Consider the following 24,254-nt stretch of genomic DNA (forward strand, 5'->3'; position numbering starts at 1 on the left):
TTATTAATAACCGTTGGAGCAGAAGCACTGTGTCCGGCTCTTTTATTAAATAACTCCCCTTCTTCAGGTATGATTCCATATATATGCAGACTTGTATATTGTAAATGAGTTTATTCGCCGAATGTTAACGAATTCTGTTGTTAGCTCCGTCGTTAGCGCCATTGCTAATGTACTGTTTGTAAGCTAAACTCAGTTATTAATAACCGTTGGAGCAGAAGCACTGTGTCCGGCTCTTTTATTAAATAACTCCCCTTCTTCAGGGCATTTACAGATGCATGTTTCTTATATATTAGGTTCTTATGATTGCTCACTAAGCTCTTGCAGAGTTTTTTTTTCTTTTTAACACAAGCCTTTTTGAAGATTTCTTTCTCCTGATCTTCTCCTAGCATTTTTCTTCCAAGGTTAGACCAAGACAAGAGAGGGATCTTTGACTATTCCTTTTTTGCACAATCTGGATCATAGAGTCCTGATTCCTCTCTCATGTCCTCTTCTCCTAATCTCACCCCACAGTTTTCTAGTGGATTTTAGGTCTGAGAAGAGCTTAAGGTCTTTATTTCTCCTGATATTTCTGAGATTTTACCATGTCATGCACTATAACAAGATTTCTAGGTCCGTGTGAGGAGAAGGACCTTAGTTTCTCCAAATGAGTTTCCACTTTGATGTTAGTGTTTTGATGACGATAGATTCAAAACAGCAAAAGAAAAAGCTAAAACATTGAAGACGGTGAGTAATTCTTTTAGGGAATGTAGACATTGTCTCATTTAGTTTACTGATACAGCCAGACAGCCACTGTCAATTAAACAGTGGCCTATTTTAAACAAATGCATGTGAAAAGCGAGTTCTTAATATGTTAAGCTACCGTGGAGGATTTCTCAAGTCACTTAGATGTAAAAACTGTGTGTATGCCACCTAGTGGGAAGATCTGAAATATGTACTTGTTCCCAAAAACTACAAAATGGGAAGTTTGAACTTGTCTGAAAAAACAAGGTGGTAATATTATTAATTACAACCTCCTCCTTCTTACAACTGCTTAATATTGGCATTCACTGAAATGTGACAAACAAAACTTAGTAGTGAGGTTAAACATGAACAGGAGTGAAATATAGTGACCCAGTAGTATCCAGTCTTTCAGTCATGAGCTACATCACAAGACCAAAAGTGAGGATTACAGTGCTGATATAACTTTCTAGATCAGCTCTTTCTTTACTCTAAATTGCTCCATCAGTCTCTCCTTCCGTCCCTCATTAACAAGATGCCACTTGAGACAAAGGGTGACCCGATTCAAACGAATCAGTTGCAGCTGTTTTGGTTTGTGAACAACGACCACAGATTTAAAGAAAATGAAAATGCAAAACATCCCAGCCATCTTATATCTTGAGATTATGTTCATAAACAAAAGCAGGATTGGGGTTAGTGGCTGGTGGAGTTTGACCTGTAATGGGAACAAATTCAACTTAAAAGTATTCCAGGCAACCTACAGTCTCACAAATTAACTTGAGAGACATGATCACAATGCCGTCTCTCACCAACAACATGGAAGAAAACTTTTCTGGGCAGGTGAGGATGCTGGATCCCTCAATGATTGTAACCCACAACCTGATCCCATTTCTCAAAAACTCAGAGAATGTGATAAAAAACTGACTTCAAAGTCAAACTTTGAGGTAATTTTTGATGTTTATTTTAAAGTACCACCAACAGAAATTTGTTTAAACACAAACTAAAAGATTATTTCATTATTCATTTTTACATATTATATCAACTGTAGAGTCCACGTCACAATCACGCTCAAGAGGTAGGAGGCAGAAAAAGATTAAACCTAACTGACTGCACCCTGAATACTCTGTCTCTTTATTCATCTGCATGGTTTAAATTGAGTTTTAAAAAATCTGCACCGTTTATCATTTCAAGGAAAAAAAAGAAACATCTTCATTTTCACTCTGACACAAGTGCAACTGCTGATCAAAGCCCACAGGTTTTAAACCTTTGGCCAAAAGCAGGCTTGAAAGTCTCCATAGAACACAACAAATGTTCCAGCAGCATGGTTTTAAATCAAATAAAATCCCAAAGTCCAAAATGAGATGAAAATGTATGATAGTCTTGGAATGTTTGAGGTGATGTAAGCAGAGACAATGTTCACACAAATGAGGAGGACAAACACAACATGGGCCAACGATTCTGGACTATATGCTTCGGCTACTTTGGTGTAGAGACAAGAAACTGGATGCTCATTCCTCGAGGGTCCGAAAGGCATTCTGCATGTCCTCCAGTAGCTGGGAATATTCTGCCTTGATCTTAGCTTCTCCATCTTTAACAGGGTCCTGAGGAAGACACAAAACAACTTCCTTTTCCCCAATGCAAACTCCTAAAATACATAGCAAATCAAAGCAAAACTAAATGTACCTTGAACTTCATGGAGCTGACCCTGTATAGGATCTCTCCCATGTGCTCTCGGATCATGGCCCAGGAGATCCTGTTGTCGCTCTGAGCCGTGGACTCCACTGCGTGTCGGGCCATGTCGTAGAACGCAATCATGTTTGAGAGGATGCCAACGGTTTTGTAAAAGGGGCAGAACCTGCGTGTGGAGGACGGAGGAATGTTTGAACCTCATCAGTTATATAACAATCACATGAAGGAAACATTCACAGACTTGTTCCCCGTTGCTTCCAAGCAGATCAATTTATCAGTTTATTTGTATAGCACAAACCAGCAACAAGGCAGTTCAAAGTGCTTTATATAATAAAAAAAAATAATAATACAGTCATCAAATACGAAACAAGCAGTAAACATTTTATTTAATCAAATGCCATCACCAAAATCATCAAGAATAATCATCATCAAATATGGTTCATGGTTCCCTCAATATTAATCCAAGGAGGGTTTTTAGCCTTGATTTGATCAGCATCTGTGTGTCATTAGAAGCTGATGAAACATATAATATAATATGTTTAAAAATAAAAAGTAAGCAACCGTAATCATATTTAGAAGCACAGAAAAAGTATGGCACTCATTGGGAAAGAGGAAAAAGAACATGAAACAACTTACTGAGATTAAAGGTAATTTACAACATGCAAGTTGTTCAGAAATGTATTCAACTTGGGAAAAAAGACAAAGGTATGCTACCCCAGGTATATGCTTGGCAATCTTAAGGTAAGATTTTAAAAATAAATAAAAGTAGGCGTTCTCACCTGTCATAGGGGGTGTAGCCATTCTGCTGCAGGAAGTCATCCTTTATGAGCTTAGCTACTTCCAGAGTGATTTTATCAGTCTCAGCGAGAGAAGCCTGCAAACAAAACAAGATCTGTGCTTGTTACATTCACACTGTCAGCAGCCATCAGCTGACCCAATGTTGGTCAGAATAAAAAAAACACAGGATCAGATCACACTCACTGTTTAGTCACTGTGTACTAACCCATCAGTCACATGCAATAATTGCACTAATGGGATTATGTATTGCCTCCCTTACCACACAAGTTGCAATTCATAAATGATCGACAGTTTTTAATCTGAGATTTGGTCACATGTTCTACCCTCTCGGGTTTCCTTACCTTGCCAACAAGCTGCACAATTTCAGCCAAGTCCTCCTCCTCCTGCAGAATCTCCTTCGCTTTTGTACGAAGCGGGACAAACTCTGGAAAGTGTTTGTCATAATATTCATCCAGCGCTCGCGTGTACTTGCTGTAGCTGATTAGCCAGTTTACTGAAGGGAAGTGCTTTCTCTGAGCCAGCTTCTTGTCCAAACCCCAGAAGACCTGGGAAGAACAAATAACGTCTCACACACGTTGAATCAAAAGGAGGAGGATCCGCGACTGAGGCACCATAACCAGCAGGGTACCTGAACTATTCCCAATGTGGCTGAAGTGACTGGATCTGAGAAGTCTCCACCAGGGGGCGACACACTAACAGGAATCACCAAATTAAAACAAGAGTCAGTCTGATGACTGATACAATGCAGATCAAGACTTTATATCAACTCAATAAAAAAAAAAAACTAGAGGTGAAGATGATCATTATAATCATGATGTTAAACACTCCTTTTAATCAAAACTTCTGATAAAAAAAAAAATGAATCACAGCTGATTTCAGTTGGGGTCAATACATAAAAAAAATAAATGAAAAACAACAACAACAGAAACATTGACTGACGCGCCAACGATGCTGACGCTGCCTTCTCTCTCTGGATTTCCCAGGCACTTCACACGTCCAGCGCGCTCGTAGAAGGAAGCTAGCCTGGCGCCCAGATAGGCAGGATAGCCACTGTCTGAGAGCAGGAGCATTCACACCATCAGTGTTTTTTACAGCTCTTTAAAGATAAAGGTCTCTGCACATGTAAGTAGATAAATACCATATGACCAGTGAACTCACCTGCAGGCATTTCAGCCAGTCTTCCAGAAATTTCTCTCAGTGCCTCGGCCCATCGGGACGTTGAGTCGGCCATCATGCTCACATTGTAGCCCATATCTCTGAAGTACTCAGACAGCGTGATCCCTGCAGAGAAATGAATATTATTCAATCTAATGGGTGTTTGCTCTACTAACCATGAGCCACAAAACACTTTTTAGACAATATCTGTATATTTGATTTATAAAAAACAAACATACTTACAAGATATCACCATCTGATTTTGAATATTATATTATCCGGATGTTTATGATTAACTTGGAACTGTGCAACTTGGGTGAAGGGTTCACGTACTTTTTCACAAGCAAAACTTTCTCCCACTGTTTTCCAAATGTAATGATCATAATGGTCAAACTCTTCAGTTTATGTTTTATAAGTACACAAGATATGCATTCAAAATGTAAGGTCCTTGTCTGTGAGCACATTTGCAAATTGTGATATTGCTTTTGAAGTGGTGGCTTCTTCCTTCCTGCATGGCCGTTTAGCTCAAGTGGTTAAAGACTTATTTTATTAACGACAAAACTCTCCTACCAGCTTCAAACACTCCCAGCACAAGGACTTGTTTTAGAGGTAACATGCACACACCTGTATAGATGGAAGCCTCTCGAGCGGCCACAGGCATGTTGGACGTGTTTGCAACCAGCGCTGTTCTCTTCATGATGCTCTCAACTTTGCCATCAACTTCCATTGTAAGCTGTTGGGCAAAGGAAACAGTAACATTACATCAGTTTATGTCGTCTTAACTTGACGTAAGTAAGGACATTTCTGATCCACAGCCGACTACAGGAAACCCAACACGTGTCCTATCATATTTAGTTCTGGACTCTCGCTAGGAAATCCCAAACTTGGTCTTTCCTCCCAAACCCATCATTTGTTTTTGGTGACGCAGTGTTACTTCATATATCTCGTGGTATCGTGGCCATAAAGTTCAGCAAATCATAACAAATGTAGTTGCTTTTTTAAATATCCAACCCAGTGACACTTTGCTTATTATTCTTTGTCTGTAGGATCTCAAATTTAAGGCGAAAAGATAAAAACCACAAAACAAACAAAAATAAATGCCATAAATGCCTAATGTAGCTACTGAAAACTAAAAGTGGCACATTTTCTGAGTTTAAAAAGTCTAAAAAGTGTACCAGTCACAGAAATTAGACATTAAAGTGTAAAAGTTGCTCCACCAACCTCTGGGAAATCCCGCAGCACTTCAGACATTTCATTGCCACGTTCTCCACAGCCCACATAGATGATGACGTCACTGTTGGAGTACTTTGACAGCGACTGTGAGATCACGGTCTTTCCGCACCCGAAGGCTCCAGGTATAGCAGTTGTGCCACCTTGTACACATCTATGAAAAGTAAAAATCATGGAGGTTTAAACAGTTGTCAAATAAATATTTCTGAAACTAATTAATGTGACTATATCCAATATCCAGAGAAGCACTCACGGGAAAAGTGCATCAAGAACTCTCTGGCCAGTCAGCAGTGGATGATTGGCAGGTAATTTCTCTGTTACTGGCCGAATTTGCCGTACTGGCCACACCTGGACCATGGTAAACTTCTCCTTTACTCCTTCAAATTCAAGCTCCAAAACAACATCCTGCCCTCGAAAAAAGAAAGTCAAACTCAAACAAACACATCATTTGTTTCAAAACTCTGTAGCGTATTCAGCTTTATGAGCAGCGCTCACAGAAAGGTCGTAGTTCCCAGGTGGAGCCAGGTAGGTGACAGTGCCTCTGTTTCGAGGTGGAAGCAGGAGTTTGTGCTTAATTAAGGAGTTTTCAAACACAGTCCCGTAAATATCTCCGCCTGTGATGTGACTGCCAACCTATAGCCGGGAAAAGAAAAAAAAAACTAAGAAAATGACTCAGACTAGTTGAGAAATAGTCATTAAATCCAAAGTAGCATTGGGAAGATTTCCCACCCGAAGGCTCTGGCCGGGAGAAAACTCCCATTTGATGTCTCTGTTAAGAGCGCCGATATTTACTCCTCGTGGGATGTAGATACTTTGAGTGAGATCATTAATGTCTTTTAGTGGACGTTGAATACCATCAAAGATGGAGCCCATGATTCCCGGCCCCAGCTCTACGGAAAGGGGTTTCCCCGTTCGGAGGACGGGGTCACCGACAGACACACCAGCTGGAGCATAAAGTTAGGGGAAAACAAACACACCCACAAAGCCAAGGTGACCACAAGATGCTTTTAACACCATTCCATTTGTTCCTTATTAAAAACAACTCGACCTGTGACATTTAGTATAATGGAAGGTTTTTGTGGCAGTAGAAAGGATACACGTCTCTTCATACACCTGGATGGTCGCCATGTCACCCTCTAAACGAATTATTTCTCCAACCAGCTCGCTGTGACCGACACGAACCAGCTCATACATGGCAGCTCCAGCCATGGCAGTGGCTGTCACCACTGTCAGTTGCAGAAGGAGGAATGAAAAAACAAAAAAAATACTCACTAAAGAACAAAAAAAAAAAATTCTATTTTCTACATCTACTCAAGCTTTTCTATTTTAAATAACACAAAAATCTAAACTAATCAAACTGATCATTGGATTCAAATCCGACCGTTTTATGGTCATATTAAAAGGGATTATTTAAGCCTTGCTATTACATTTGCTTTTGATAAATAACTTGCAGCAGAATTATTAGACAAAACACAGCCACTCTTTATGACACCATTGCAATCGTGTTTGAAAAATTGGGCAGACCTGGTCCTGAAACTCCATGAACATATCCAAACTGGCTTTCTCTCTCCTCATCCTGGATCTTAGGAAGCTTTGACGTGTCCATAGTTTAATTTACGTCCTGCAAAGAAACCCGGGGAGGTCAAGAGTTGACAAAGTTTAGTTAATATGACACAATCAGACAGATAAAACCGTTACATTGTTTAAAAGAGGGTAATGAAAGTCATCGCTAAGTACGGAGAGGCTGAAGTTACACAGTATCTGATCACTTGTTTCAGTTTTCTGATTTATAGTACAGAATAGCAAGAGGATTGCACTTCTAAACGTTTGGAGTGTCTGAAAAATGAATAGACAAGTTAAGTAGATCACAAACTAGCCTCAAAGGACAGATGGCTGTCTCATGTTTTGACTTCAAAGCTGATTTGTGGGTGAACGAGTCAGGTGACAAGCTAGCAGAGTCCCGACACTCATCACAGACACTGATACTCAGATAAAACTAATTCACACAGGGTTGGGGTACCACATCACACAACGCTTGACGAAAGACAAACATATCTGTGAAACTCCCACCAAATAACGTCAATATGGGAATATTACCTTAAACTGATATGAAGTTGTGCCCAGGTTTGTCTCTGCTGTTGCAGGATAAGGAGGAGCTTCCCTGTGCTAATCACCTGCAAAGCACCGGGCTATCACGGGAAGAAAACGTCTCCATTTCGGCTCAAGCAGCTTCGCATTTCCTCTGTCTCTTGAGCCATGATGGCGTCTGCAGAAAAACAGTTTCCCACCCTGTGCAGTTCCGTCTTTCCACTCTTGTATCACGGACGCACTACTGACCTCTGCTGGACAGAAGTGAAAACGCACATAACTTACAGTGCCTGTAAATGATATTCAATAAATAAATTTAAAAAAAGCAAGACGTAATGAGCTGAAGAACAGAGTAAAAAAAAAAAAGAAAACAACAACAACAACACAAAAAACAAGAAAGATGCGCATTTAAAATATGTAATGTTTATTTAAGGACGTGAGGAAACGGTTTTGTTTTGATGATGAGAAGGTGAGACACAAATGTTAGCATAAAACATAAAAAATAGATTTAAAAATCCTGTTAAGTGTTAAAACTACACAGAAAGAGAAACAAAATAAAATCTACATTCATTAAAAAAAGCTAGTGTAAAAATTGATCTGAGTGAGATACATAATAATAATAATAATAATAATAATAATAATAATAATAATAATAATAATAATAATAATAATAATAATAATAATAATAATAATAATAATAATAATAATAATAATAATAATCACTATATAGTTGCTTAATTTTTGGGAAGGCCAAAAAAGAGAGAAAAGGGTTGAGAAAGATGAAGTGAAGGAAAATAAATTCTCATAAAGACGTTTATAAAATATTTATTGGTATTTAATTTTCCAAAACATTTCAGAACAAATCTGGGCAGAAACATTTAACAGTTGTGAACAACAGGGCAATATATTTTACACATACAATAATGAACATATAAACAATTATTTCTGTAAAATTTAGATGGATTTGATCCCACACACACTTAAACTTGTAACCTCGACAGTGCCTCTGGTCTGTACAAGTGTTCAGTTTCCTGTTACCAAGGCTGCGGCACAAAAAGAGACCATGACACCTTAGAACGGACATGGATGACAGCCAGACATGGCATGTATTATTCATATTGGTCTTTACTTTCCTGCAGAGGATTTTCAGAACTGCTGTTTTAACAAACGTAATTTTGTTTTGTACATGTAGAAGATGTAAATATTCATCTAATTCATGCATTTTGCTAGAGGTGCAAAATAAGCATGTATTTGCACATTTGGCTCCATCTCTACACACTAGATGGAGCCAAACAAGTTCAAGCACAATTCAATTTCCTTTTTTAGAGGGATCACTGAAAGCACATATCAATCACGTGCTTCAGCTTATGCAAGGTCAATCTGACCAGTCATTTTCTTCAAACTCAGAGTCATCCTCAGAATCACTGTATTCAACTGCAATTCGTCGGGACAGGATGGTGGCCACGTCGTTCCCCACCGGCTCCCTCTTGTTCTGCTGCTCTTGCTGCTCTTGAACCTTCTTCAGCTGGATGCCTAATAACAGAAGAAAACATTAACACACCTTAAATCAGCAAACCTTTTTCACAAAATGATATCAGAGAAGCCATGCTCACCCATCCGAATGGCAGACAGCAGATCACTTCTGGCATCTTTAACCGGTTTGGTGTCTTTGTGTCTTGGTGGGTGTGAGGGCGCGGCTGGGGGAGGCAGAGGTGGAGGAGGGGGACCCGGAGGTGGAGGCGCCACATGTGGCCCCGGAGGAGGTACCGGCGGGAGAGGGTAACCTATGTGCATAGCTCCATTATTCAGTGGTGGTGGTGGAAAGCCAAATGCTGTCTGGGCGGATGGGATGGGTGGGCCTTGGAGAGAAAGAGGGGGAACGGAGCTTCTTCTAAAGAAAGAAGATTAAAATTAGTGCCGCAACCCTCAGCAATGTGAAGTTACATTTTGAAACTAGCTTATTTTGGAAGCTCACTAGCACTCTTTGCGGGCATGAATGTCATATTAATATGGTGCTTTAAGCTAGTTTATTTAAATAATTCTTTTCAGAGTCGTCTGATAATTCAAAATACATCGTTGATGATATTAATCTATAAAAATTGGAGAGACATGTTTTAATTTATTGTGGATCATTTTTTAAACCCACTAACAAAATATGAGATTGGATTTATTTTATTTTATTTTATTTTTTTTTAACCATTTCTGATAAGAGTAGTAAATTTATTTAAATTGGTTTATTTCCACTCCTTAGATGAAAAGGAATTGGTTCAGTTATTTAAAAGCTGAAATAACTGAACCAGTGGGTGATAGTGGGTGTATAGGAGTGAGATACATAATGATAATTATAATAATCAATAGCACAAGGCTATCATAACCTGAACACAAGAGTCACTATCCAAAGTGAAACAAGCTTTTGACGTTATCGGTGAAAAAAAAAAAGCTTGCACTCAAAAATCAACACTTTCAAAGTTAGCTGGCATTTGCACCTGCCCACATGAATAAGTTAAGATTTTGCTCAAAAACAGTTTCTTTGCCAAATGAGATGAAGACTGAGCTATCTGACCACAATGACAAAAATTAATCAAGTGAAGCATTAAAATGTAAAAATGCTTTACCCGGAGTAAAACAAGGAGTTGGCAGTAACATGCTGATGGTTGTGTTACATTTCGAGTTGTAGTGGTGCATTGTGGGATATTGAAGGAGAAGAATGTCTATCTACATGTGGCAAGTTAACCTCAAGTCAACAGCTATACTGAGAAATCTGCACCCAAATCAGTGTTTTATGAAATAATACCAAACACACAAAACAAATTTAAGGATGGACGTAGCATGCAAACATTAAACTTTTGAAACGGCCCTTATCTCAACTTGACATGTTTGCTATTGCCTGAATGCACACCACCACAAACCTCTGTAGGATGAATCCATCCACTACAAAAACCTGCCAGGACATCACAGAACAACGTGAAAATATGAGCTGGAAATAATATGTTTTCACATTTAACTACTCCTTTCCAAACAGTTAATTTTGCATGTCTGATAAATTTTGTTAATCTGACAGTCAACAAATTAATCTGACATTCATGCTGACGATGAGCGAGTCTGGCTCCTGAACAGCACAATACGTACTTGCAGTCTGCAGCCAGACGTGCAGAACCATTTAATCTGCGTTCAACAAGGGGCTCTGCTGCAGCATAAGTTACTCTCCTGTAGTTGACATCGATGCTGTGGTATTCGTGCTCCACAGGTGGTGAGGGATGTGCGTTTCCTGGGATGTAATCATGGGACCTGGCATAGTTGCAAACAGTGTGAGCAGGTAGTGGAGGGAATGGGTGGTCCAGAAGGTCAGGCCTGGATAAACAATGACGGTGAGGGAGATTATAATGCAGATGCCTTTGCATATCCAGATGGTAACTCTTTTTTTTTCTGCCCAAAATGCCATATCACAAGCTCAAAACAGAAGGGATGAAAAAGCAAACATGCTGCAGAGGATGTGCGTTGGAAAGTATCCAGTTTCACTCCTCATTTCTGGAATTTTTCACTTTCTGAAATAAAAGTGAACATTTATTTTAAATCCTACAACGTCAAACATGAATGGTTTTTAGGAATGGATTTAAGTGATAATAAACATTTAGAGTAGTGAAAACTAAGCCTGTCACAAAAAGCAATAAATTATCATGATAAATTGAATACCGCTCAATAATTTTCCATTTGCATGACTGCTATTGTCATGTCTGTCACTCTTCCTACCAAAGACTGGACGACAAAAGGTTTAGTCTGGTGCATTGCCTTTTTTGAACAGCAATTTGGTTTACACTTCATTTGTTGCTTCAGGTGTTTTATTTATTCTTGACATTTAAAATGTCTTCCAGTTCCAGTGTTAAATGTTCATTAGAAATGACAGTTTATTGATCTTTGAGAAGGTGTACTTGGATTATCATGCAATTATCAATATATCACTTAAAAATGGCATCAAAACAATATTATTATTGTCCGCAAAAGCGTCTGGGACAATTTAAGGTCCAGCAAAATTAAAATTATATATATTCTCTCCCTTGAATGATATAATCCCAATAAATCACTGAACGAATCTGATGAAATCCCAAAAAGAAACAAGATTGAAATCCCATCCTGAATGAGGTGCTCTATTAAATACAGATCTGATTCTGATGAGGGATTTATTGCATGGGTTCAGGAGCCTTTCGAAAACATGCAATTCGTGCAAATACAAAATAAAGGAAAGGAAAGGATTGACTGAGAGAAATCAAAATTGGTTTTCATGCCTGGATTTAAGGTAACAGTGCATACTCTGGTGATATAAATGTTTCCTAATAAAAAAAAAAACCAAATGCTTTTTTTTCAGGATGAAAAACATCATTTGTCATTTACAAAATGACAAATGCTGCTCTCCATAAAATGCCTCTGCAACAAGAAACATTTGGCACAATGTAAAATGAAATAAAATGCCACCCTGAATTGAAATTCACCAATTGGAATCACATTTGATTTTTCACACTTGCAGCATCTCATCTTCTAAATTCTTTCAAATGCATTTCATCAACCTGAAAGGATTCAGAAAGAAAGGAAAGTAACAGTTTCAAAAGTTAAGTGTACTATTCTTGAAATTATAACGTCAACAAATCTGCATCTCAGTCTTTAAAATGGTACAATTACACAACACAGAAAACTGAACACAACCAACATCAAAATGACATGAGAAGATGCAAAAATCTTATTTTTTTTCTTAGTCACAAACTTGTTTGAAAAAAGGAAGGAAAAGGAAACCCTTGCCTGCCATCAGGAGAGAGAGAACCTTCTGAAGACGCTCCTCGTCGAAGAGTTTTTGGATGGCGGTGATCTGGACGAAGCTCTTTATCAAAAGCCATTATGTTCCACTCTTGTCTGCGGTTTCGAGCCTTCCTCACCTTCTTCACCTCCCGCTGGAGGGTGCTGCTCTCCATACTCCTCTTCTGTTCCTGTGAAAGAGTAAATTAGAGACAAAGGAGTGAATGTTTACTCAAAATGTAAAACACATAAACATAGCTCTAAACAAGTCTGCACTGTTACCCTTTGTCTCCGCCTTTCTTTCCTCTTGTCCTCAGTGTCCTGAAGCATCTTCTCCTTCCAAAGATCAAAGAAGTAGGACGGGTCCGAGTAGAATTTCATTGCGTCAGTGGAGTCCTCCCTGTATTGTATCAAATAAAACACTTTGCAAAGGCTGAAAATATTAAGTGAACTGATGGTTGATGTAAGACACATGCAGAACCTGTAAGCTGTGAGGGCACCAAGAAGGGGAGGCCTGTCACAGCCCTCATACATTTCAGCAACAGAGCTGGGAGTGCTGCCTTTGGACAAAACCTCCTGGTCCTGGACCGCAGTGCCTCGATAGGCCTTCCTCATGTTTATGTCCTGAAGAGACACTGTGGAGCAGGAAGAGCAGAGATAGAAGTCTGTTAAAAATCAATGAGAGTAGGAAAAAGTGTAGGTTTTCAGTGAACTGACCTTCCTCCACGCTGGAGTCCAGTTGGGTGACTTTGACGGCTAAGCGGTCAATACGGTCCTGGAGAGAGTTTGCGCGACTGTAAAATGTGTTGGCCTCGTTAAAAAGCTCCCCAAACACGTTTTCTGCCTGCTTACCTGCAACAGAAACACAAGGAGAGGCAAAAAAAAAAAATCTCACTTTAATAAATAATGAAAAAAAATGAAAATGCTACTTTACAGAGTCAATATGTTGCAATGACACAAAGTGTCATCTTTGGCAGAACATTTTGGGCAACCCTGAGAATCCACTTTCATGGACTCTTCAGTTCAAGTCCTCTTCAAATTTACTGTAATACAGACAATACAGCTACAGCTGAGAGATCCTTCCTGCCCACATCCATCACCATCTACAACAACTCCCTGAAGAACCTTGAATTAATTTGATTTAGAAAGATGTTTAATTTTCCTTTGGGATCAATACAGTAATTTTGAATTGAATTGAAGGAAAAGGTACTGAGTTACTTCTTATGCAAACTGTGTCGTGCTCTGTGGGCTGTTTGCAAGCTTCCACCACCACAGCTCCGATCCACTTAGTGTGAAAGCTATCCTTAGACTGTCAGTGTTTAGGTCTCCACCCACCTACTCTCCATCTTCGCCTGTTGGACAGAGCTTTACGGTAAGCTCTAAGCCTGAGTTACTTCACTTAATCCACACACACAGAAACACGCCTACACACATGCACACTCTGTGATCAGGCAAGCCATGTTCCAGATGTCCATGAGAGAATTTGTTCTGTTTAATTTTTTTTTTCTTAATCCGTCATATTGCAAAGAGGCAACCCCCAAAGCGGAAAAATGTCCCTGCTACCATAGTTGGGTGATAACTAGTTATATTTACTCAATTACACCTACTTGAGTAGCTCTTTTGAAAAATTGCACTTTTAAGAATATTTTTATTACACCATACCTTTTACTTTTACTTGAGTAATTTTATCATGACGTATCGTTACTCTTGCTTGAGAAAAATTACTGGATTCTCTACCCACTGAATGAAAAACAAACATGTTTTAACCAAAAATGCACCAGACGCACACCTGCAGTTTTTGTTAAAGTTTCATAAGTTTTTTATTGAAAGAAACTGATTTAGAAAACAATATTTTTGCTGATTTTGTTATTTTTTATTACTTAAGGTATATGAATTATTGTCATTTATTGTCCTTAAAATATCAAAATGGCCACTTTGTATTTTGGTTTGTGTGTTTATGTAATTTTGAAATATTAAATGATTGATAATTTCATCAGTTACTCTGTATTTTAGTAGACTTTTGACCAAATACGCTTTTGCTCTTACTTGAGTAATTTCTCGGGTGGCTATTTTTTTACTTTTACTCTAGTAAAAAGTAGCCGCTAACTAGGTAGCGCTAGCCTTACTTGAGAACAATCTGTCTGCTGCACATTCTGAGTTACATCCAATATGAGTCATCAGGAAATTGCAAATTTCATTTTGCATCCTGTTGGACGACAGTCTACGATATTCTGCATTTTTAGCTTTTATTGATACTCAGAGCAATGTAAATAAATACAGGAAGATGGTACATTACTTGTGAAATATGTGGGATATAAACTATAATGTGTGTAGTTTTTCTGTTTTGTGTGTTTGGAACTTGTATGCAAACATATAACATTGAAGTCATTCGTTGATTAGAAGTTCCATGAACAATCCTGAAAATCCACTAATTCAAGGTTAAGATGGCCTCTGAACAGATATTGTTAACATCTGGGACCTTACTCAGGCAGCTGAGCTGACGGATGATGGCGGATAGCGAGTTATTTGTCACACACTCCAGCTCGTTGCCAATCCCATCAGGCACTGCACCTTGGCACAGGTGACGAGGCTCAATGTTTCTCTTGATCAGAGGCATGACCCCTTCTCACATCTCGACGACCTCCTGGTGGGGATGGAAAGGCGGCAAAAATCAGCTCTCCAGACAAAAACCTGCAGAGTAGGTCTTGTATTTATAACATTTATGTTCTTTGTGAAAAAACCTCCTTTGTTTTAGCACATTTTGCTTTTCTTCAGAAAAACACAACCAATAATCACTTGTTGTACATGCAGCTTGTAAATGCACCCACTGAAATGATTCATTTGTAAACAAAAATAAATAAGCTAAAGTAAGTAAATTGACCTTGAAACTATGTAAGTCAGATGTTTAATACATGGGTGCATCCAAGTTTATTACACATTACCTATAATTTTATGCAAGTGATTTAAAGTTTTAATCAACATCCACTGAGTCATTTTGACCCATTAACCTTGAGTGGGGTCAAAACAAGGTCAATGATTTTGACTTATGCGGTTTTGTATACTGTATAAGCCTAACAGCTGCAATTTGGTTGTTGCTTCCTGACGATTAATACTTTTTACGAGATGAATGTCAGACAAATATTGTCCATCTGAACACACAAACATTTCTTATATAAGGAATACAAACATGGTGGTTCATACATGCACCTTGAGAAAAATGATCAGCAATGATGTTAATGTTTAAACAGTTCTATGAGCTCTTGCTAAAAATGTCTCATTTTTAGATTTTCTTTGTTTAGATTAACAGAAAAATCTACAGTTTCTTTGTCTTTCCAGATTCAGTTATGTATCATTGAAATATAATTTTATGATTTCATAAAAATCTATGGAAGACAAGACATAATTGTTTTTAATTTAAAAATAAATATTTATTTTTCTTGTTTGTTCTTAATAAAATAAGGTTGATTGGTGGAAGATTTTTTTCAAAAGAATTTGACAACATGAATTTTATTAGATAAAAAATGTCAATACATAAACAAACTTCCTTTTTTCTGAAAATATGTTATGATAATAATTTACATTTTTATGTTTACATATATTTTCCCTTTTTCTGTTGTACTTGCCTTTTGTATATGTATATATCTATATGTATATCTATATAGATATATATTCTATTTTATTCTGAATAATATAAAATGTATCCAGCTTGTTTTTTTTCTTTTAAGCTTACTTATAAAGCTCCTAACGCTTTCAAATTTCTTAAGTTGTCCCAAGTAAGCATCTTAGTAATTATTACATCTCCTTGACTTTTAAAAATACACAACTAGCTAACTATTTGAACACTTTTAGTCAAAGGTGCTCTTAAACAACAAGACTTCCTACCGGTGAACTGCTGACCTTTGCCTCTATCCTGGAGAAGTATTCTCGATGGGCCAGTTTGTCAAGGGCTATTTATCCTGTTTTCCATCATCAAGTGAGGAAACAAGTCAAAGAAACTATCCAACATGTGAACAGCAATAGTAGTCCTCTGCAGCACAATTCACCAACAATAAATCCCTACGTCCAAATAACAGCATGAGCCAGCAGAGGATTACCCAGTAGCTTTACTCCCAGCGTCCAATCACAGGCATCATGGCTGGCCATGTTACATCCAGCTTCATTTCAGGATGTATTAGTAGTTTTTATGTAGCATACTAATGCAATCTATGAATTTAAGGGCATGGAGCAACCCAATATTTTTACATAACACATGAAATTAAGTTGGGATCTGCTTGTGCTGCTGCTATTATTTCCATTGCTGCATGCAATAGAACTTTGTTATAATCAATTATTCGATTTAACATATAACATACGAAACAAATGTTTTGGATATCAGTACTTCATATTGTGGGACCTTCGAATCTTTCTGCTCTCTTTGCATAGGCAGCAGGTTGTCGCTCTAATCTGGTCTATTATCATCTCAGTGGGGGTGACCTGGATAAATAAAGAAACCAGACACTTTTAGTCTGATTTAGGAGTCTGCCTTTCCTCACATCTGGCTCATACTATGTCCTTCCTTACATAGTATTTGCAAAACATGACCCTTAAAACCCATATTTTAGCTAAGATGTCAAGGACAATTCTTAACTTGAAAAAATATTTCAACTGTATATTTTCACCTTTTAAAAAAGTACAATAAAAAAAAATAAACATGCATGTGGTATCTTAATTAAACAAACCTAATATGAATGTTGATAATATCTGTTAAATATTAGATAAATGAATCATGTAAAGATAATAAATAACAGCGAAACTGAAATAGTCCTTTGCTTTCTATCTATCTTTGTTTCTTTGTTAGTTTGTTTCTTTCTGTTTTCAATTAGACCTTTTTACTTACAATAATGCACGTTTCTAAATTTTACTGACAAAACATGCTTAAGTTGAACTGCAGTTGCCATGGTAACACATGGTTACCGCTGAAAAACCTCCAACTGTTAATTTTGCAGTCCAGGGGATTTCAGATGATATAAGGTCAAAGATATAAGGAAGTAGGTAATACCTCTTAATTATTTTGATATCAAAAGAATGTTTTTTTTTTCTTTCTTTTCGTATTAACATGTATTTTCATTTCAGGCGACCCTCGACTAAATTGATTTAGCAGTTTCTGACAATTTTGAGTCCAGCAATAACGGCTCTAAGATGGACCCTGGCTTAAACGGTGAAACAAGGAGTGTTTTTGTTATGTCAAATGGTTTGCATAAATTGATGTGCTTTTCTTGAAAGTCAATCTTGTAGTCCTTTTTAACATTTATAGACTTTTTAGAGAGTTGCTTGAAGACGCATTGATTAATGTTTTTAGACTAACCAAGATTTCTACCACAGCACTCCCCGTGAAAGATCCAACATTGGAAATATATCTGGGAAAGGAGAGGAAATACTCAGTACTGAACATACCACCGATAGAGTTTTGGACTGCGCTACCAAGTAAGTGCAGAGAGAGTAAATGAGAGCTAAGTAAACTGTTGTATGTCAAAGAAATGGTGATAATGTGCCTCTCTTTTGTTCTTGAAAGATTCTCTGACAGGTCGAAATGAGTTCACAAATTACAAAGAAAGGAAAGCAGAGCTGAGGGTAACAGAAAAAACTTCTATTAAAACATAAAATAAGCTCAAAAATGAGTCAAGAAGATAAGCCCAATATAGTAGAAAACATTGTGTGGAATAAACAGTAAATCCAAGCTGACCTCTCTATAACTGTCAAAAGGGATTTAAATAAAAACAAAATTTTAGCTTTTATGTTATGGAGTCAAAATGAATCTAATACATAACCTGAAAGATTTATATCAATCTCTTGGTTCAAGCTAGTCAAAATACACACATTGTTTCAGGTGGTTTGACTAATCAGCAATGATAATGAAATGACAGATTAAACCAATTCACTGTTGCACAGGAAAAAAAAACAATGTTTTATGTTCATAGAGACTTTTGAGTCCAGGAAAAAAGGAAAGAATTACAAGAACATCTTTGTGAATAATCATAATTTTGGTCTTAGCTATTTTGATTGTCTCTCACACTTAACGTTTTAAATGATGTATTTCAAAGTTTTATAAAATAAATACATTAGTTACATTTGCATTAAAGGCAGCAAAAAACAAACAAACAAACAAACAAACAAACAAAAAAACTAGCTATAATGGAAAACAACACCTAAATGGTCTCAGCAATGATTAAGTCAACCAAGAGTTTTGTTGTTCAATCTAAGCCATTTCTGTATTTCTGTGCCTTTTCCTGCTTGTCATTAGACATATTAAGTGCTGATTTTGCTGACACTCACATGTTCTCAGGCCGAACTGGTAAACTTGAAGAAAAAGGCAAATGACCTTGAGAAACTCATCAGGCCACTGGAAACAGAAGTGAAATGCAATCAACATTTCTGTGAGAGAGAACTTAACCACATGAGGCAGTTCATCGCACGAATTGAAAGGAAACCCATTGATGCAAAAAACCTGTAAGGAAAAACAAATCTGTGGTTAGTACTGTTGGTTTAACAATATGTTTTCAAGATTTGCAGAACTTGTGACCACTATTAATGTTCAACAACAGATTTGAAAATGCCATCAAGTCCAAACAGGAGAGCAGTTTTACTGTGGTGAAGTGTTTGGAGGATGTGATGATTGCGAAAAGGTAGAAATGAGTAACGATCAAAACACACACAAGTCTTGCTTTAACAGATGCAATCTCTCGTGTGGGATTCTAAATCTGGTCTCTCCTTTTTGAAGTGAATTTGAAAGGGTTGAGCATATCCTCAATAGACACAAATGTTACGCAAACATATTGTTCAATCTTGCACCTCAAGAGTGGCAGGAAGCCAAGGAAGCTGAAATATTGAAAGCTAAAGAAGCTCGGAAGGAACCCAGCACTAAGCCTGAAGAAACTGCAGACAGCAAAAGTAAACTTTTTTCACTTGTACTAATTACCCTAAGTATGTTATATATGTCTAGTTTTTGTTTTTCAAGTTCAAATGAGGTAATCCTTTAAATTAAAATATAAATATAAAATAATTACATTCTGAGGGTCCATTATACACACCTAACAATTTTTTAAGACACACCGGGAAAAAGTGTAAAAAAAAAAAGGGGGATTGGCGCCATCTAGTGGGTATAAAATAAGAATAAAAGAACTATTTTTTTGCTTCAAGAATAAATGTGTGGATTCTTGTGTGGCTTAATCTTTTGAGGCTAATTTCAGAACCTGACACAACAATTTAAAATTTAGTTAAAAAAATGTTCTCTGGTAAATTTCAAGTTTACATAACACACTGCTAAATACACTCGAAAATAGTAGCAAAAAGTATCCTTGAATTCTCTTAAAGGTTAACTTTGCAAGTACATTTGGGAAAATTATTTGCGCATATAGTGATTTGAAGCCTATGAGAATCCCTGAACTAGCAATGAAACTCTCTTCAGACATCAAATGTTCTTCAAGGTGTAAAGTAAAGAATAAAGTACAAACAATGTCACATTTTCTTTGCCGTACAAATAAATGTTGTACATCTGATGTTGATCCAGGTGTGGAAGCAGCTCCGACATCCAGTTCAGATACAACCCTGCCTTCAGAGTCCACGTCACAGACAGACACAGAGTAAGTTAACACAGTTAATCAATTTGTTTGAATTGTTGTGGATCTCTGCCTCAAAACCTATAAACTGGCATATGCAGTCACATTTGTCATTGTTGGGAATAAAAAAAACAACAACCAAAATACAAACAAATTCATTATTTAATTATTATTAAATTAAAGCCTTACTGAAACTGACTGCAAAGTTTTTACATCTGGTACATGCTGTTCATTAAGAACTGGACATTGGTATACTTAAAAGCGAAATTTAAAGCAGAAAAGGCATAGCGAAATTATATAGACCTATATTAATTATTAGAATGAATTCAGTACGAGATTGATTAGTTTTCTTCAAATTGTATTTCAATATTTGTTTTAGTACAAAAAAGGCAGGTCATTTAAACAAATAAATCCATTATTATCATTCGTGGTCGTAATTAGTGTCAATCAGTAATCATGATTGACATATATTGTATTGCTTTTCTTAAATTGGAACATCAAAATTGGAACCAGGAGGAGGCTTAAGTAAAACTATCATGTTTTCACAGCATGATGATTAAAATTTTGCCTCACTATCTTTCAAAGGGTGAGGCACATTTATAAACTCTACTTGTTTACTATCATTGTTACTGGCTGATTTTACATTTTTTTCATCAATTTGATTTATTTTGCATTTTCAGATCAACTGATTCAGCTGTGCCGAATGGCAGCGACGACGACGACGAGGTTATTTACAACCTAAATCAGAGCTCAAGACAGAAACACGTCCTATTTATTATTGTTCAATGACGCAATTTGGTTTTCCTTCCCTTCTCTTTGCAGAGGATTGTCGAGATCTACTTCACTGATCCTTTTGAGGTTGTGGTTTTACCATCGGAGTTAACTGACCAGATCCTTTCTCTGATAGACAACGCCACTGAAATGGATAAAATACTGGAGCAGACGTTGGAGACCACCAGACTTAAAATGTGAGAATGTGAACGTTTTGTTTGGAAAGTCATTTTAGACATACCAGTCTTGTAGCAAGACACTTCAAAGAAGAGGCGTAGGACATATAAAGGTTTCAGTGGCATGTGGTGACATGTTAATTTAAACCAATTGCCAAGTAAATGATAGATATGAAAGACACACATCTCCAAAATCTGCCTTCTATTTGTGAAGGGAAGAGGATGAGAAGAAACTGACACAGCAAGAAAGCAACTTGGAGTCCAGAATTGAAATGGAAAAGAAGAGAGCCGTTGTGCTCAGAAAGCAGGTTCAGCTCCACAACTCATTAGAAACAAAAGACGAGGTAAAAAAAAAAAAAAAAAAAAATCAGCATGGGTAGTTTAGAGCTCTGAGAAAATAAAAAAATCCTGTCAATGTCAAGTATAACTCTCTCCTTGTTTATCACAGGATATACTGTTAGAAGCTCTGGGTAAGAAGGTAACAGAAGTTTACCTTTGCTGCTTCGAGAGCCGGATTATCAATCAAGGAACTTTGGAAAAGCTCTGCTGTGTTGAGCACCGGATGAACCTCTTGCTCCAGCAAATTGAGAAAATCCCTAGAGATATGTTTGAGACACTGTGGGAAATCAAGGACGGAGAGAGGAGAACAAGGTTTGTTTCCCATTGTAAAGTCAGATTTACATGCAGTGTCTTCCAAAAACCTTTATTTCTCTTGCAATGTTGCTACAACAAGCCTGACTGTTTCTGATTGGGATTTTATTTGATAGAAAAACAAAAGGAGTGTCCATTTTCCAAACAATCTCATCCTTGTAGCATTTCTAGGGGAGCTGGTGTGAATTCCTAACCAGTTAAACCTTAGTTTAAGAGGTTAAGAAACTTGACTCTTTAAATGAAAACAATAAAATAAAATTTAGAAATAATTTCAATATCAAGGACTGAAATTTGCCATCTGGGATAAATGATCTTATTTGTGAGCTTTAGTTTAACTGTCTGTCTCACGGCACCCCTTCATGTTCCAGGGCGCATGAGGAGAAGCTCCGGGAGGAGAGGGAGAAGCAGAAATTAAAGATGTCGAAGTGCATGAGACGAGCTTCGGGAGTGACCAGGAAAGTTGTGAGTCACTCTAAAATGACAAAAGCATCCACAGATACTGTCTAATCAGTTTATATCAGTATAATACACAATGCCAGAATGTATTAAGTGTGTTTTATATATAACCCATTCCACGTAAATATACACCTTGAGATTTATCCACTGCTGATTTGCTGTCATCAGACGGTTTTGTTTTTTGTACAAACATTTCTCAAGCCTCCTAGTTCGACCCATAATATTTTATATGGTTTTATTTCATTTATTTTAACTGTACAAAACTAAGAGTTTTATTTATTTTTTAGCCTGGAAGAAAAATCATGCAAAGATGGAGTCCTGTCCAAAAGAAGGCACAAGTTACCGATGAGCCTTCTCCTCTTGAGGAAATAGACCCGTTAGCTGAGCTCTATACAGACTGTGATTAAAAACTTGCATATGATGTTCTCTTTCTTATACTGGAACTGAACCCTCTCAGCACAAACGGGAAGGAACTTATTTATCTAAATAATTTTGTGTTCTGCCATGAAAATCTGAGAACTCTGCCATAGATTCGGAGTGAACATGAACGTTTAATATTTGAAAAAAAAAAAATAAAAAATGAAGGAAAAGTTAAGTCGAGAATGTAATGCAATTTTGAATGATAACATGTAGAAACCCTGATTATCAGTTATAGCCAAGTAGCTTCTTTCTATATGCAATTCATAACAAGCCTGCGACCTTCTCACTAAATTTGACATGGGATAATTTCATGGCTGTTTTTGTCATTTCACCTTAATGTTCTCTGTTCATTGTGAGTGATTTTGTCTCAGGTTTCACCCAACTGAACCCATAAAATATTAGTTTTCTAAGCACTTAACTGTAAAATTAAATCAGACCTTTTAATTTAAGCAACTAATTTGTCTAGGAGATGATATGGTTACTTGAGACAAAATGATTTTATTTTTAACAAAATATTCCCCAGGAGAAGACGTTTCTATGTGAATGTAGGTCTGGACATGGGACTCCAGTTGGAGTTTGCAGTAATAATTTACAGTGAGCAGTGTTTTTTTGTTCCTTCTGGGAATTTGCAGGGGGGAGCTCTGAAATAATTTACAACATTACTTTTAAAAGCTTAAAATGCTGTAAGAAAGCTTGATTTGTGTTTCTGCGATGAGCATATGCTCTGTTTCTCAAAAAAATGTCCAGTTCCTGTGAATGAATGCACTCAACCACATCCCCCATGCTGTTCATGCAGTTAGATCTCTGGCAAGGCATAAAAGTTAACATTTCAAGTCTCTGCATGATCTGGGTACATATATGCTAAGTATGTTACAAAAATATCAAAAGCAAAAAGAGGATTAAAAAAAAAAATAAAAAAATCACGGCTTGGGGAGAATATTTCTGAACGTTTCATGGTCAGTCCCAGTTCTGTTTCTGTGCTGTACTTTAAAAGCCATTGTCTATTTCTGAGAGTTTTACTGGCATTAAACATGGAAACAACATTTTACACCCTGAGTCTCCCATACTACAGAAAACATCATAATCTCAAAGCCAGCTCAGGACTATTAACCCATGTGCTGCAGTGCTTACAGGCCTCATTTTCACCATCATTGACCCTGCTGGTTTCACATAATGCAGCCAACAACCAGTTTACCCACTTACTGCACATAGGCATTAACACATACACCTCTACCCTCCATTACACTCTGAATGTCCCGCTTCTGATATTTGTCCTCCCATTATGGCTTTCTAGTGCTATTTTATAATGACCACAGCCAATACCTTTCCCAGTTATTACCAGTAAAGACTGAGAATTACACAGGATTAACGGTTAACACTGTGGTCTTCTTTTCATGTTTGCGCTTTCCAAAAATATTTTAATGTATATCAATGTATAACATGTTCAAAAAAAATGTTCACCGCCTTGCAGGAGAGTAACTCAAACCTCTGTTTGCTTCATCAGGATTTTAGATGATAGACATCAGCAAACTGAATACATGATTTTCACAAGTATATAAGCATTGTTCAATTCAATTTCAAAAAACAGAAAGAGCATGACACAGCTGGAAACCTTCCGGTGGACTGGCGACATGTCTGCTGTGTATCTTTCCTCTCACCTGATGATCGCTGGAGGCAGGCAACTGTCTCCCTGGAGACCCTGCAATGACAAATGTGTGAGAAA

General features: G+C 37.2%; 3 protein-coding genes across 6 annotated transcripts; 1 reads left to right on the top strand and 2 right to left on the bottom strand.

The window, feature by feature from the left end:
• Window positions 1-1,655: 1,655 nt before the first annotated feature.
• Window positions 1,656-7,887, bottom strand: LOC122844473 (V-type proton ATPase catalytic subunit A-like). Its single transcript, XM_044139941.1, has 15 exons — window positions 7,687-7,887; window positions 7,114-7,210; window positions 6,687-6,815; window positions 6,319-6,533; window positions 6,085-6,222; window positions 5,843-5,994; window positions 5,581-5,743; window positions 4,984-5,092; window positions 4,363-4,485; window positions 4,144-4,258; window positions 3,833-3,896; window positions 3,546-3,749; window positions 3,186-3,280; window positions 2,401-2,572; window positions 1,656-2,318 (listed from the first exon to the last, which is right to left on the bottom strand). Exons 2-15 carry the CDS (start codon window positions 7,193-7,195, stop codon window positions 2,226-2,228), a joined length of 1,854 nt encoding a protein of 617 aa, XP_043995876.1. The 5' UTR covers window positions 7,196-7,210; window positions 7,687-7,887; the 3' UTR covers window positions 1,656-2,225.
• A 666-nt stretch (window positions 7,888-8,553) lies between these two features.
• On the bottom strand, window positions 8,554-16,591 carry wasf3a (WASP family member 3a). 3 transcript variants are annotated; one of them, XM_044140665.1, is made up of 9 exons: window positions 16,360-16,591; window positions 14,947-15,106; window positions 13,180-13,314; window positions 12,944-13,097; window positions 12,745-12,862; window positions 12,469-12,653; window positions 10,807-11,028; window positions 9,291-9,568; window positions 8,554-9,210 (listed from the first exon to the last, which is right to left on the bottom strand). In XM_044140665.1, the coding sequence occupies exons 2-9, from the start codon at window positions 15,077-15,079 to the stop codon at window positions 9,053-9,055; spliced, it is 1,383 nt and encodes a 460-aa protein (XP_043996600.1). In that variant the 5' UTR covers window positions 15,080-15,106; window positions 16,360-16,591; the 3' UTR covers window positions 8,554-9,052. The 3 variants fall into 3 exon arrangements, with proteins under 3 accessions (XP_043996600.1, XP_043996601.1, XP_043996599.1); XM_044140666.1 differs by having other exon boundaries at window positions 9,291-9,565; window positions 16,345-16,591; XM_044140664.1 differs by having other exon boundaries at window positions 16,345-16,591.
• Window positions 16,592-17,399: 808 nt separating this feature from the next.
• Window positions 17,400-22,532, top strand: LOC122844860 (cilia- and flagella-associated protein 100-like). 2 transcript variants are annotated; one of them, XM_044140682.1, is made up of 14 exons: window positions 17,400-17,489; window positions 17,575-17,659; window positions 17,824-17,925; window positions 18,014-18,072; window positions 18,785-18,948; window positions 19,044-19,124; window positions 19,220-19,389; window positions 20,009-20,081; window positions 20,738-20,783; window positions 20,880-21,025; window positions 21,219-21,348; window positions 21,453-21,655; window positions 22,024-22,117; window positions 22,399-22,532. In XM_044140682.1, exons 2-14 carry the CDS (start codon window positions 17,641-17,643, stop codon window positions 22,516-22,518), a joined length of 1,407 nt encoding a protein of 468 aa, XP_043996617.1. In that variant the 5' UTR covers window positions 17,400-17,489; window positions 17,575-17,640; the 3' UTR covers window positions 22,519-22,532. The 2 variants fall into 2 exon arrangements, with proteins under 2 accessions (XP_043996617.1, XP_043996616.1); XM_044140681.1 differs by having other exon boundaries at window positions 17,407-17,493.
• The last annotated feature ends 1,722 nt before the right edge of the window (window positions 22,533-24,254 follow it).

The sequence above is a fragment of the Gambusia affinis genome, linkage group LG15, assembly GCF_019740435.1.
Source record: "Gambusia affinis linkage group LG15, SWU_Gaff_1.0, whole genome shotgun sequence".
NCBI classification, from domain to species: domain Eukaryota; kingdom Metazoa; phylum Chordata; class Actinopteri; order Cyprinodontiformes; family Poeciliidae; genus Gambusia; species Gambusia affinis.